Source organism: Grammomys surdaster, unplaced genomic scaffold (assembly GCF_004785775.1).
Source record: "Grammomys surdaster isolate TR1022 unplaced genomic scaffold, NIH_TR_1.0 125846, whole genome shotgun sequence".
Taxonomy (NCBI): Eukaryota; Metazoa; Chordata; class Mammalia; order Rodentia; family Muridae; genus Grammomys; species Grammomys surdaster.
This window is the reverse complement of record NW_021620672.1, coordinates 983671-998269: the sequence shown is the minus strand read 5'-3', so window position 1 is coordinate 998269 and position 14599 is coordinate 983671. Positions and strand designations below refer to the sequence as shown.

Genomic DNA, 14599 nt, shown 5'->3' with positions numbered 1-14599 from the left:
GGTGGTGATGAACTTGCCATCATGCCAAGCTAAGAAGAGCTCTCAAAATTTAAGTCTGTCAAAGATCTCTGCCTTGCCTTCCATTCTGTCATCTAGTAAGTAGGCTGAGTATTGTTAATGATGTGGTTATATGTAAAACAAATCTATGTGTGAAGCTGTATAGATCTAAGCATACATTTAGAGATTTAGCAGACTACTAGTTTCTTCATTTTTGGTTAGATTCATAATATCTGCTGCTGTTAAACTGGTTTTGTTTCTGTTTGGTTCATCTATGTTTTGTGTAGTGAAATCCTACTTCTTCATTCTACTGTAACTTTTGGCATCTTAGCTTCTTTTCATACTTGATAGCAGTTCTTTGCACACTCGTATTAGTTGTAATACATGGCTTCAGTATTTTATTTCAAAAGGAAGAGTATATATGATCTTTTCATACCCTTGCATCTAGAGAAAACAGATAAATGATTATTTATATTTCTGAAATAAGAGAATGGTTTTAGTAGCCTGACTTGGTTAACTAATGGCAGAGGAATCAAGGAGAAAGCTATTTCTAGGGCATGAAGGTTGCAAATTTATGTTTATATAACTGTGCTGAGCTCTTCCTTTGCTCCTGAATTTTACATGGCAGGGAGTTGTGGAATGGCTGAGTGTGTAGGAAGAGAGATTTAACTTATTATAGTCTGTAAAGCTTTGGTTTTTCTTTAAGGTAAGCCAGACATAAAAGATTAAATGCTCCTCCTAATCCTTACCTTCCCCCTCTCCCCAAGCCTCTAGTTCTGTTGCAGGGGCTGTTGGCATGACCACCTCTGGGGAGAGTGAATCGGATGATTCTGAGATGGGACGTTTACAAGGTAAAGACAGCCATTGAGTTTGCAAGAAATGATTACCACAGGCTGCAGATAGTCCTGTTCTTGACTTGAACTCAGTTCATTTATATTCTCTGAATATTGTCTAGGAATTCTAGATATACCTACACCTTCTGGGAAAAAAAATTTATTACTTAACTTGATGCTTTGGGTTCAGAGATGACCTGTCTGTGTCTTCATTTTTACTGTTTAACCAAGAAAAGCCTCATAGTTTTTCAAAAATTTTGCCACATGATTACATGTATAATTGGCTTTAGTAATAAATTGCGAAGCACCTCAATATGTTGTTCTCTAGTATCTAAAAACATAAATCTAATAGGGTGGGTTTTTCCTATGCCCCGTGTTCTTTTGTAAATTTTAGTTGGTTTTCTTTTGTAAAAAAACAATCTTGTATTACATATACTCCATGTATGTATGAATTAGATGGCTTTGTACTTATATCTCAGATAATGGATTCTTAATAGACTCCCATGTAAGGCTTACAAGTAAGTTTCACATTACTTTAAAGTTTCTGAGATAAATAGCAAAATTTTAAAGCTTCCCCGTGATACCACTTATGAACATAGCTTTTCTTTGGAACTAGTAAAAATGGCTTGATTTTCATGCTTCTGGACAGGGTTACCAAATTTGACTGGAAAGTAATGTTAATAGGAAAATGAGGCAAGGCTTCTTAGTACATGACTTACCTAATGTACTTGATGGTTTTCTTAAATAGTTCTGTATTTGTTTTAAGTTCTCTCCAAAAACTTCATATTTGGAAATGACATGGAGGTGTTTTAACTTATAGTAAGTAATTAAATTTGTGTATGTATAAGGTTTTAGAAGTTTAATATAGTTTCTCTTAAAATTCATAGTGGAAAGTAATGTTATGCTTATTGAATTGTGTAAGATGAATCAGTTCCTTGACATTTTTTTAGGGAAGATCAGTTGGTTTAAGTCAACTCAAATATTTCCCTTGCCATTCTTTTTTCTTTAGCTCTGTTAGAGGCCAGGGGTCTTCCTCCTCACCTGTTTGGTCCTCTTGGTCCTCGGATGTCACAACTTTTTCATAGAACAATTGGAAGTGGAGCTAGTAAGTGAATATTTTGCAATTTTTCATTCCTTGAAGTCTCTGAATAATTATAGTTATGTGTTACTCTTATTGGTTGCTTATTGGTGTATATTTTAGATTTCCTTCTACCCAACTGAAATTGTAAAAATCCATATTTTATATTTTAAAAGTTACTTAGAATTTTAACTGTAGAAAAGATTTGTACATCTGACTGTACTTTTAATTTTTTTTTGTTGAAATCTTTTTATAGTGTCACAAATTTCATCTCATAAGATGGTGTTAACATGAACTTGATAAGAATGATTTCTCAGCAGCATTACTTTTCACCAGACTAACAGATTAATGATAACCCAGAGCCTACATACATGGTCTTGATTTATAACTGACGTATTGTCCTATAGTTATGAGTCCAATTAAAGTTTCCCCTGACTCGCATTTAGTAATTTTTTTTTATAACTTCACAGTCAGCTTGGTAGCTGACTGATGCATCCCTTCTAGTATTTGATGTTTTTAAAATAAGACTGCATTGATAATATTAGTGCGTGCATGCGTGCATTCATCTGTGGACATGCTAGGACAAGTATGTGGAGGCCAGAGGACTACTTTGTAGTAGTACATAGATCTAAAGGAAAGAATGTATGCTGCATGGGATGGGGGCTGAGTTTGCATGTTTAGAAAGTAGATCAGCCACAGGGAAGTGTGGAAGTGATAGATGTTGAAACCCAAAAGGTGTACACATCTACCAAGCCATGGAGTGCCCTGGTAGGCTATTCTCAAAGGTTGAGTGATTAGAAAACATTGTATAGTGGGGAATGGCATGATGAGGATAAAAATTAAATACAGCTCAGACAATAGTTGAGAGTTTTAACAGTCCTCAGCAAGTACTGCTTCGTTTATATATCCCTTCACAGTGAAAGCTAATAGGCATCTGATTATATTTTAACTTACAACTAAAAATAAGCAATGTCAGTTAAAAAGTTGAAGATAAAATAGTGTGATTACGTTTATCAAATATTGCCATTCTCAACATTTAAGTTTTATTTTAATATGGATTCATATATTGCTGTCGGTTAATATGATTCTTGTTTTTTTGCTTTTGTTTTTTAATAAACAAACTTTATTTTGCCATTTCATTAAGTTGAAGATTGGGACGAAAAGTTGTGTCAGGGTTTTGTAAGTTTGTTGACATGAAAATCCCATATTTAGCTGGTTTAATGCTTGCATGCCTTACTAATTTTTACTATTTATGAGTGCTTTGCTTGCATGTATGTCTGTGTACCCTTTGTATATCTGGTGCCCACTGAGGCCAGAAGAGGACATCAGATCTTCTGGAACTCTAGTTCCAGAAGGTTGTGGGCCCCCATGAGGGTATTCGGAATTGAACTTGGCTCATCTGGAATACAAGCCAATGCTGTTAAACAGGGAGCCGTATCTAGCCCCATATTCTGCCCCATATCCTATATATAGTATTTTTGTTATGTTGTTCGACAGTTGCCTGTCCTTGCGCATGTGTATGCATATGTGTTTGTGTGATGGGGTGGGGCTCAGAGTCCAGCAAAGGGAGATGGATCCCATAGAGCTGGTGTTACAGGGCAATTGTGCTGCCTGGTGTGGATGTTAAAAACTGAACTTAGGTCTTTTGAAAGATCAGCGATAACTCTTAACTGCTGATCTCTCTCTCTAGTCCTTGTTTTTACCCTTTTTTTTAAAAATTTTTTTTTTAATTTTATGTATGTGAGTACACTGTTGCTGTCTTCAGACACACCAGAATAGGGCATCAGATCCCATTACAGATGGTTGTGAGCCACCATGTGGTTGCTGGGAATTGAACTCAGTGCCTCTGGAAGAGCAGACTGTGCTGTTAACCACTGAGCCATCTTTCCAGACCCTTAGTCATATTCTTAACTCATATTATTCCTTGTGGTAGTTTGAACTAAATTGCTGACGTTATAAAATTAAAACTCTATATTATATGAGTAATTTGTTAACACAAATACACAACTAGATTACTGTTACCACATTTATTCCTTAATAGTATCTAGCATCAAGTTTCTGTTAAGATATTCTGCATACTTTTTATAAATTGCTCCTTTTAGTGGCTGTATTTGTATTTGTTTTGATTTTATGTATATGAGTGTTTTGCCTGCTCGCACGTATGTGTATTATGTACCATGTGCATGCAGTGCCTTCAGAAGGCTCAAGAGGGTGTCATGTAACCACTGGAACTGTAGTTAGTCTCCATTTGAGTGTTGGGAATCATGGGAATCAAATCTGATCTTAAAGAGCAAGTGTTTTTAACTTCACATCTCTATACCTGGATTTGATACCCTCCGCCCCCACCCCAGTGAGAAATGTTCACTCAAAATGCTAGCTTTTTTTTTTTTTTTATTGTAACGATTGTAGTACTGGTGACATGTCCAGAGGCAGCTCATGATCCATGAGTTTGATGCTTGGAACCTACATAGTGGAAGGAAGGAACTGATTTCTGTAAGTTGTCTTCTGACTTCCATATGCATGCCATGGCATGCCTGCACAGGCATACTCTGTTGCATTCATGAGTAGAAACTTAAATAAGAACACACATACAAAGAATTGTGTAATTTCTGGTTGTCCCCTGGCAAAGTGTAAAAACTCAATTGTCAAGGTAATGACAATTAAAAGATACTAGCATTTTATATCAAACTTTTGAGAAATAATTTAGTGAAAAACCATAAAAAGAGGACTTTCACTTTTGTTTGATTACATAGGATAGTTGATATAGGGAAGGTATTTTTTTTTCCTGGTTTTAGCATCTCCTCTTAAGTTACAAATGTTTTTTGGGGGTATATAGATGTGGCTGGGTACACATTTTATTCTAAACAGTGTACTTGCACTTGTTTGCAGTTATTTCAGTGATTTTCATTGATGTTTACATTGTACTATTTGATTATGGGATCTGTTTGAGGTTACTTTGTAATCTTTTTGGTTTTTTTTTTTTTTTTTAATACAGGGTCTCTCAATTTGGTAGCTCTGGCTGTCCTGGCTATTTGACCCAGGCTGCTGAGATTAAAGGCCAGGCATAGCCATACCCTGACTACCTTCAAATCTTTAATTAAGATAAATATTTTTAAAACAGCCTTAACTGTCTGGCTTAGGATAATTTATACCTTATGTTATAGTCCCGAGTTGCCTTGAGTGTGGCATTCTGAGCCTTTTTTTTTTTTTTTTTTTTTGATAGTTGCTTTCTAGTTTGAGAAAATGAACCAAATTCAGCCAATTTGTATTCCCTCTTGTCTTAAATTAGCCATATTGACACAGATTCCTGCTTTCCTATGAAAACAGTGTTGAGTCAAATGATAGATGTATACAAAGTTTTGTTAGTTACTGTAAATTCCCCACTTTGGGGCTATATTGCCTTGTATTTCTACTTATTAACACTAGTATGGTGTCATATTTTGGGGCTTTTATAAAACTTAAGGTGAGATTTGTTAACTTACAGTTTGATATTCATCTTGTATTTTTTTTGTAATTTTTCTCTTCTATTGTTAGTTGTGTGTTTTCATGGTTACTTTAGAGATTATTAAACATAGCCTTTGTTTATTATAGATTGCCTTGTTTTACTATTTTATTGTATTCCAAACAATGCAAGAATTGTAGTAGGTCAGTTCCCAGCCTCCTCTGTATTACTGTTTTATCAGACATTTGTTAGAATTTTGAAAACACATAATTATTGTTTTAAACGTAATATAAAAAATGTTTATTTTACATTGTGATTAATTTCTGCTTACATGATTTATTTCCAGCCGAAGGACCATATTTCACAGGAATTAAGAGTGACCAATAATCATCTCTGTTTTTGTTTGAGAAATCCTCATTTCTTAAAATTTAAAGGATATTTTCTTAGTCATTCTCAGTTTTAAGAGTTGTTTGCTGCAATCTTTTGTTACCTACTTGCTCTGTATTGAGTTAATGGACAATACTATGTTTTTCATTTCTAGACAGTTCATTGATTTTAGCATATTTCTATGTTGAAGTTCTGTAGTGCTCTTCCGCCCCCTTTGTTGGTTGTGTTGGGGCAATTGAGCTTGTGTATTGATGAGCCATATTCCCAGGCTATTGCTTAAATTTTTTTTTTTAAGAGTACTTGTCACCATTAGTCTTCCAGAAGTGTTGATTTATTTCCTAATTCTTTATGTTTACATAAAGATAAAAAGGGCATTACATAATTGTTTTATTATGTATTTCTAACATTTTGTATAAAAAAGCTGAAGAGTCCTGACCAGGTAACTTCTGGCAGTTATCTTCCTTCTTTCTCTTCCTAAAACAGACTGTTAGAGTTCCGCGAACTATTGCCCAGGACCAAATCGAGCCCCTGCTTGTTTTTATTTTGTTTTCTTTTTTAATGTTTGAATGAGAGTTTGTTTATGTGGAGGTCAGAAGACAGCTGGCAAGAGTCGCTTTTCTCATTCTACAGATTGAGCTCAATTTGTAGGTTGTCAGGCTTGCTCTGTGCAATCTCACTTATTTTTATGTAGCCTGAGAACTAAGAGTGTTTCTTAAAATTTTTGGTGTCTGGAAAAAAACTGAAGTATCCTATTTAAGATTCAAATTAAGTGAATTTCAATGTTCTAATGGATCAGGGCCATGTTGATTAGTTTTGCTTTTTCTACTTTTGAACTGTAATACCAGAGGATATGTTGGATAGCTGCAGTGGAGATCATATGGCCTGCAAAGCCTAAAATAATTACTCTCTGGCTCTGAATAGAAAATGTTGGCTTGCCAACTCCTGGTCTCCATTGTTCATTAGAGTGTTGGACTGTGGCTATGCAGAATGTTCTTGAAATCCTCACACATAAAGATAAAGGTGAGACTAGTTACTGCCTTACTACAGCTTCCCCTTTCCATTTTAGTTTATGTTTGAACTGATCGTGCAGACTGCTGGTGGCTTCACAAGAACCAAAGCAGGACCATCCCATTTTCCTCAGAGTTGCCATTTACATTTCCAGTGCCAGCCTGAGTACTTTTATTCAGTGCTGCTGAATTCATTATTCCTGTCTTTCTTTGTCGCTTTTGAAATAGCAAACATTAACAGATTTGAGTCTCTACTCTTAAATTAATATTTTTAATCTTTGTGACAAAATGAGGCACAGTTCCTCCATATACTTGATTTCAGCATAGGAGTAATGTTTCCTGTTGTTACTAAATATGTTGAAATGACTTGCCAGATACACAGTAATACAATTCTCATTAAGTTTTTGTTTTGAGAAAAGGGCATTTTTAATATTATATCTATAACACATAATACTGTAATTACCAAGCATTAAAGTTTAAATCTGTACCACATTTTGAAAATAACTGCTCTTAACCTTCTTAAGAAACAGTGCTGTGGGTAGTGATTGCTGCTTTTCTATTTGCTTTTCTATTTGCTTTCTGGCTTTGCAGTATGAGTGCTTGGCCTCATCCATGCTGGTCACATGGTTGTCTACCATTGAGCCCCTGATTTAATTGTTTGAGAGTATAAAGTGATCTTACATTCCAAATCTACTGATCTAATAATTGAATTTTTACTATCAGAGGTACTTAGGATGTTGCCATTGTCTTATGAAGTTCAGACTTTAGATAATTTCAATCTCACTGATAAATTATTATTAGTGTTGCCAATCTCAGTGTTTATGAAACACTCATTGCATGTCATATTTGCCAGCATTTCTCTCCTTAGGTGATTGTGTTGCCACGACAGACTTGGTGTACAACATTTCATCCTTTTTAGATGAAATTAGGAATTACTGGTAGTTCTTTTAAGTAGTTAATGCCTTTAAAAAACATTATTATTGTTATTATTATCATTATTAGTAGTAGTAGTATCAGTACATCAGGTATATCATTAGTGTGATGCACTGATACTAATATGTAGTTTAAAATTTAGAAGTTTTATTTTTCTGAATGTGGCTGTGCATTATGTTTTCAGTGGATTATAAGGTAGTAGGCCCAGAAGATATGTAGTTAGATAGTTAGTTAGTTAGTTAGTTAGTTGGTTAGTTTGTTAGTTATTTACAGTAGAGAAAACAAGTCTTCCAAAGACTTTGAGGTTTATGTCATTGAACCTAAATTATAGTAAGAAACTGGGTTTGATGTAAATTTTATGTATGTCAAAAGTTATTTTCAGGTAGCTCTGTATCCAGTTTTATATTCCAAAACTTAATAGTAATGAGTTTAAAAATCTCGTATGTAGATAATTTGAATATGAAAGAATTTATAAGTGATATAACACATTTGTAGATTTTACTCATTTGTTTACCATGTCAGAGCTTGAACCTCAAGTCTCAAATACTAGGCAAACATTATGCCCTCAGCATTGACTTTAGTTTTGAGTGCTTCCTTCACTCATTATTTGCATAATGGAGTTGAGGCTTAAAAAAGGAACCACTCAAGTAGCCAGTACCTGCTAATGTTATTAGAGTTACAGAAGTTGGTTGTTTTTATACAAAATACCTCATGTCTTTAGATGCATTATTCTACCTGTCTGTCTTAATTTTGCTTCCCCTTTTCTCACTTTTTGTTTTCTGCTTAATCCAGATGTATATTTAAATGAATGTAACATTCCTTTGATACCTTGACACCATAGTTACTAAATTTTATTTACCAGCATTGTACTCACTGCCTTCATTTCTTTGAAAGTGTAGGTATGGCAAAGCTACCAGTTGTTAGTTTGTGGTCATTTGAGTTTTGCTGCTAAAAACAGTCAGTTTGTTCCAGTTGAAGGCAGATACCAAGTAACTTCAGTCATGTTAAGGATGAGCAGATGCAGCTAATTCTCCCTTTAGTGTTAGTGTCATAGGCCTGTCTTTGCTATAGACACATCCTTGCTTTCCTTTTTTCCCTCTTTGCTTTGTTACCAGGAGTACAGAAGTTTTCTGTTCTATTGTCTTTTATTTCTACATTATTTGACAAACATTTGTTTAGAAATCTGATCTCAGAATACTACTGAGCCGTCTTCCTAGCTTATCAGTATATTTATTTTAATTTTAAAAAAGATTAACATTTTTTCATGTGTTTGTATTTTTGCATATGATGGTCTGTGGGCACATATATAAACACCTGAGGAGTCTAGAAAAGCTGTTAGATTCCCTGGAGTTGTATTTATCCGTGATTGTAAGCTGCCTGGCATGGCTGCCAGAAACAGAATTGAAGTCCTCTGAAAGAATGTTATTCTTAACTGCTGAGCCATGTCTTCTGCTCTGTGTTTAAAAGTAACACCTTTTCCCTTGAAGGTTCTAAGGCCCAGCAGCTTCTTCAAGGACTACAAGCCAGTGATGAAAGTCAACAGCTTCAGGCAGTCATTGAAATGTGTCAGCTATTGGTCATGGGGAATGAGGAGACACTAGGAGGGTTTCCTGTGAAGAGTGTTGTTCCAGCTTTGGTAAGCATGCTGGTCTTTGCCTACTTTGCCTATGTACATGCTGGACAAATAAATGTTCTTTCTCAATGAGCTGCATACCCATCTTGAGTTTGTAAATATTTTTGCGCTAGATTTTTTGATGAAGTCACTTACTTGCTATTCATTACTTAAATGGTTATTCAGCCTACCAATAATGCTATGATACTTCACATGTTGGGCTTTTTATTCAATTTCCCAATCTTTGGGACAATAATAAACTAGCTTACTTTTGGTTTATCTTTCTTGTTGAGAAAAGATTACTTGTTTGCTACTTATGTGTATGGGAAGAATAGTCAAGCCAGGCAGTATACGATTATGTTTACATAAATATTAGATTTATAGCATATTTTATTTCTTACATATTCGAGAAGCTGACAAAGTTAGGAAAGTCTCATTTGGTCACAGTCTCACAGTATGGAAAGCTGATATTTGATTTCCTGTCAAGCACAAAGGGTCTTACACAGCCATCACTTAGCATATTCTATCATTCTATTCTTTTGAATGGTTTGGTTTTGGCAATTGTTTAGTGATAAAGCAGGGTTGTTGTTTTTTGTCTTTTTTGTTTGTTTGTTTGTTTGTTTGCACCTTTTTACTAGCTGAATGAAGAGCCTTGAGGAGGGATCTTTGATAACCATCTTGGCCTGTGGGCATGTCTGGGGTTGCCTTGATTATATTAACTTATTTGGTAAGATCAAGCCATTGTGGACTCCACCATCCCCTAGGCAAAAGGGATCCTGGACAGAGATGCTACCAAACTGAAGCAAACACACACACACACACACACACACACACACACACACAGAGTAATGTCTTTCTATTTTGATTGTTGATTTGTTTAGCTGCTTTGAGTCCCTGCTTTGACTTTCTGAAAATGATGGATTCTATCCTGTACTTCTTACCTAAAATGTACCCTTTCTCTTTTTTCCGGGGTATTTTATCATAGCAACAGAAACAAAATTTAAAAATTGACATTTGTATTTATGGTCATACATATTTCCTTTTTCCCTATAGGGGAATTTTTAACAGCTAATTGATTGCATCTTTTTGATTTGCTTTGTTTTCTCTAAAGGGTCTTTCTGTGTAGCCCTTGTTATCCTGGAACTTATTTTGTAGTCCAGGCTGACCTTACATTCACAGAGATCTGCCTGTTTCTGCCCCATCCCCCCAATGCTAGGATTAAAAGTTTGTGCCACCATTGCCCTAATCCATCTTTCAGTTAGGAAACTTGGTGCTTTTTCTGTTAGCATGAAAGCCCTGTGTTTTTTAAGTGACTCATTTAAATGGTAAATGTATATAAATCGTGAAGGCTTGTATTATACATATTTATTTACCTGGAATAATTTAGAGCTGAGAAGACATGTATTAATTCGGTATTGTATGAATATATGCTATCTTTTATTGTTATCAACATTTAATGCATGGGTATTTGATACCTAAAATACAGAGCATTTTTCCTCCTTGACAAAAAAAGCTGCAATCTCTGAAGTCTTTTACAAACAATAAAATAGTTTAAATTCAGGCTTAAATTATTTCACTTTTGTGAAATGATTGCACTGATTTGTCATTTATTATAGTCTCTGATGTGATCAATTCCATTTTCAAATCCCATTTACTACATGATTATTGAGCCACTACAATCATACTTATTTCTTATTTTATGTCAGTGATCCTCAGTGATGTTACTGGGCTTTCTGAAGGATCTTAGAACAACTAAAATGGTTGGTTGTAAGCAGCAGAAATGATTGGCCATGCCATGAAATGGTGCCTTATCACAACATTGTCAACCATTGTTATAGTGTGTAAATGAATGCCATCATAAGTGTAATGGTTTCTGGTGTATGTCTTGTTGTTAGTTTTCTGTGGTGCAAGAAACAAATCTAAGTGAAGTGCAAGAAGGAATATTTCAGGAACTTTCCTAATACTTTGTTATGTTTTAACAGATAACATTACTGCAAATGGAACATAATTTTGACATTGTAAGTACATCATGTATTTCTTAAAGGGCTGTTTAAATTTTGTTCTGAGTGTTTATTGAGACAGACTCATCTTGTTTTCTTTCTAGATGAATCATGCTTGCCGAGCCTTAACGTATATGATGGAAGCGCTCCCTCGGTCATCTGCTGTTGTAGTAGATGCTATCCCTGTTTTCTTAGAAAAGGTAGTTATGCTTTTGCCCAACCTCTTCATAATTACACAGGAGGAGTCAAGTTTTGAATTCTTGAGTCCGAATCTATGATCTAATTGAAGTATGTGTGTTTAACCAGTATTCCCCCCCCCAAGAAAAAGAAAACTATTTTTATATAAATTGTAAGTTATATAATGTATATAATTATAAAACGTTTAAAGTTAAAACTAATAAATCATAAAATAAGTTCAATTTTATGATTTTTTTAATGATAGCATTTAACACAGTAATGTCAGAGAGTAATGCAAAGTATTTCGTTAAAAATAATACATTGGGGGCTGATGAGCTCTAATGAGTAGTAGTGCTTGCAGGGTAAATCTGATGTCCCAAAAATTTTTTTAATGTCTGGAAACCACATAAAAGAGACAGTGCCATGTATGGGTAGTATCAGCACCTGTAAGAGGGAAATAGATAAGAAATGAGACATGTAAGACCTGCTTGAATAGAGTTGAAGGTGAAAACTTACTCTTTAAAGTTGTCAAGTTACTTTTACATGTGTGCTACAATGTGTGTATTCAAGAGTATAAACACAACTATGACCAGCACCAACTATGAGAGTTAAAAGAACAGCAACAGGACAGTAGAATTGATAGCTGAGAAGTTTGAGAAAAAGTCTTGTTCATGTTCACATAATTGACCAGTGGAGAAAGGAAAATTTTCATGTGATGAGTGGCTAGTAGGTTGTACACTTTTTAATGCACAATAAAACTCAGTTCATCTGATTAAATATAATTATTCTGATGAAATACACCTTAAAATTTTAAAACTGGTTTAAAAGATTATTACATAAATCCTCTATGGGAATATATTTTCTTAGATTCTGGAACTGAGTAAGCTGTTAGGAGGAATCTGTCAGCTATGTTTTATAGCCTTTACTCAAGGGTGGCTGTTTGCTGGCATGGTTGGTTGCATGTTGGAGTTCGTATAAGTGCCTACAAGTAGAGGAAATACAGTGTTCATATAAATAAAGTACTATAATCTTTGATACCCACTTTAATGTTCCTAGCTGCAAGTTATTCAGTGTATTGATGTGGCAGAGCAGGCCTTGACTGCCTTGGAGATGTTGTCACGCCGACACAGTAAAGCCATCTTACAGGCGGTAAGTGTTCTTGCTAAAGTGTGTTTCCTTTGCTGTTGTTGAACTACATTGTGCTAGTTCCTTGACTATAGCTCTGTAAAATACACATGCTGCCCTAAAGTACATTTTAATAGTTGTTTTTTATAAAGGGTATATTTTCCTTTAACAGTTTTCTATATTTCAGGGTGGTTTGGCAGACTGCTTGTTGTATCTAGAATTCTTCAGCATCAATGCCCAAAGAAATGCACTAGCAATTGCAGCCAATTGCTGCCAGAGTATCACACCAGATGAGTTTCATTTTGTGGCAGATTCCCTACCATTGCTTACCCAAAGGCTAACTCATCAGGTAAGATATGAATGTTTCCTATGTCATGTAAATTTTATTACTATAATTTCAAATTTTGAGTTCTTCTAATTGGATGTGTATAACAAAGCGTTCTGACCTATATTTCTGTTGACATATATTGTCCAGTCATAATTTTTATAGGATTTTGACATATTAACCCAAATGGATTGTAATTTATACATTTAGTACCTTTCTATTGTTACTGACTTTGTTATTGCACCAATTAAGATATTCCTTTGTGAGATTAGGATTTACTTTTAGAAAGATTCCTTTAAAAAGCATTAGGAACAGAGGGCTTAGGTTAAGACTAGATGAAAGAGATTGTCCAGAAATAGAAATCAAAAGTACAAATTTCACCTTGTTGGGGATAGAGGAGAGCTAGTAGGTATGTAACATTGATAAAGCATCAATGATGTAGTTTGAACAGCAGAATTCATCTCAGATTTTAATAGAGGAGAATGATTGCTATGCCTGGAGGTCAGAGAGAAACAGCTGTTTTTTTGTACTCTACACTTTACCAGTGGTGTTATGACTAGAGATGCTTTGTAAGGAATCTCCTTTAAAATTACTTTTACAAAGTATGTTAAACCTTATGAAAATTAGATGTACAGAATTTTTAAAGGGATTTTTATAAGATGATAGGCTCATATTTGTCCCCTATACTTCTGTATACTTTTCTTTTTTAAGCTACCTTGACTAGCTTTGAACTTTATCATCTATGCCTGGGTGAATGAATGTTTGCATGTATTTATTCTTTAATATTACCAATGCACTTTTCCTGAGTTTCCCTTTTCTTTTTTCTTTTGTTTTGCTTTGTTTTTGTTGTTTGAGACAGGGTTTCTTTGTGTAGCCAAGGCTGTCCTGGAACTCACTCTGTAGACCAGGCTGGCCTTGAACTCAGAAGTCTGCCTGTCTCTGCCTCCCAAGTGTTGGGATTAAAGGCGTGTGCCACCACTACCCGATTTCCCTTTTCAAAGCTTATATCTACTAAGGTTTTGGAAATTTAGTGTCAAAGTAAGAACTAAGTGACTGAAGGTGCTAACATTTTAAATTAATGAGCTTTTTCTTTGTGAAATTTAGGACAAAAAGTCAGTAGAAAGCACTTGCCTTTGTTTTGCACGTTTAGTGGACAATTTTCAACATGAGGAGGTGAGTATGTTATCTTTGCTAATACATTTTTCATATTGTTGAATTCCTAAGCCACAGCATAATAATTTGTCTTCTTTGCATTCATGAAGAACTTACTGCAACAGGTTGCTTCCAAAGATCTACTTACAAATGTTCAACAACTGTTGGTGGTGACTCCACCAATTTTAAGTTCTGGGATGTTTATTATGGTGGTTCGCATGTTTTCTCTGATGTGTTCCAACTGTCCGACATTAGCTGTTCAGCTTATGAAACAAAGTAAGTACTGTTTTTTTTTCTTCTATGAATGCAAGCTTTATTATTTATGTACCATCTCTAGATATAAAACCCAACAACGCCCTATCCCTGTAAGGAAGTTGAAAAAACAATAACAAAAAGAACCTACACTAGGGAGTCAAATCCTGTGACATGTCATCTCTGTTTTGGTACCTAGAAGAGAGAGTGAGACTCTTCAAGGCTTCCAAAGCTTCAGGGAGTCCATGGTCATTTTGAGAGGGCTACTCAGGTCTTCTG

General features: G+C 34.9%; 1 protein-coding gene across 1 annotated transcript in view; it reads left to right on the top strand.

Annotated features, from left to right (window-relative positions):
* The window catches only part of Trip12 (thyroid hormone receptor interactor 12), a 117592-nt gene that overhangs the window by 60404 nt on the left and 42589 nt on the right, over positions 1–14599 (top strand). Inside the window, exons 7-15 of the mRNA XM_028789583.1 lie at positions 765–848; positions 1840–1935; positions 9165–9313; positions 11272–11307; positions 11394–11489; positions 12523–12615; positions 12779–12940; positions 14021–14089; positions 14179–14344. Of these exons, the coding sequence (XP_028645416.1) occupies positions 765–848; positions 1840–1935; positions 9165–9313; positions 11272–11307; positions 11394–11489; positions 12523–12615; positions 12779–12940; positions 14021–14089; positions 14179–14344 (951 nt within the window). The remainder of the gene's footprint in view (positions 1–764; positions 849–1839; positions 1936–9164; positions 9314–11271; positions 11308–11393; positions 11490–12522; positions 12616–12778; positions 12941–14020; positions 14090–14178; positions 14345–14599) is intronic.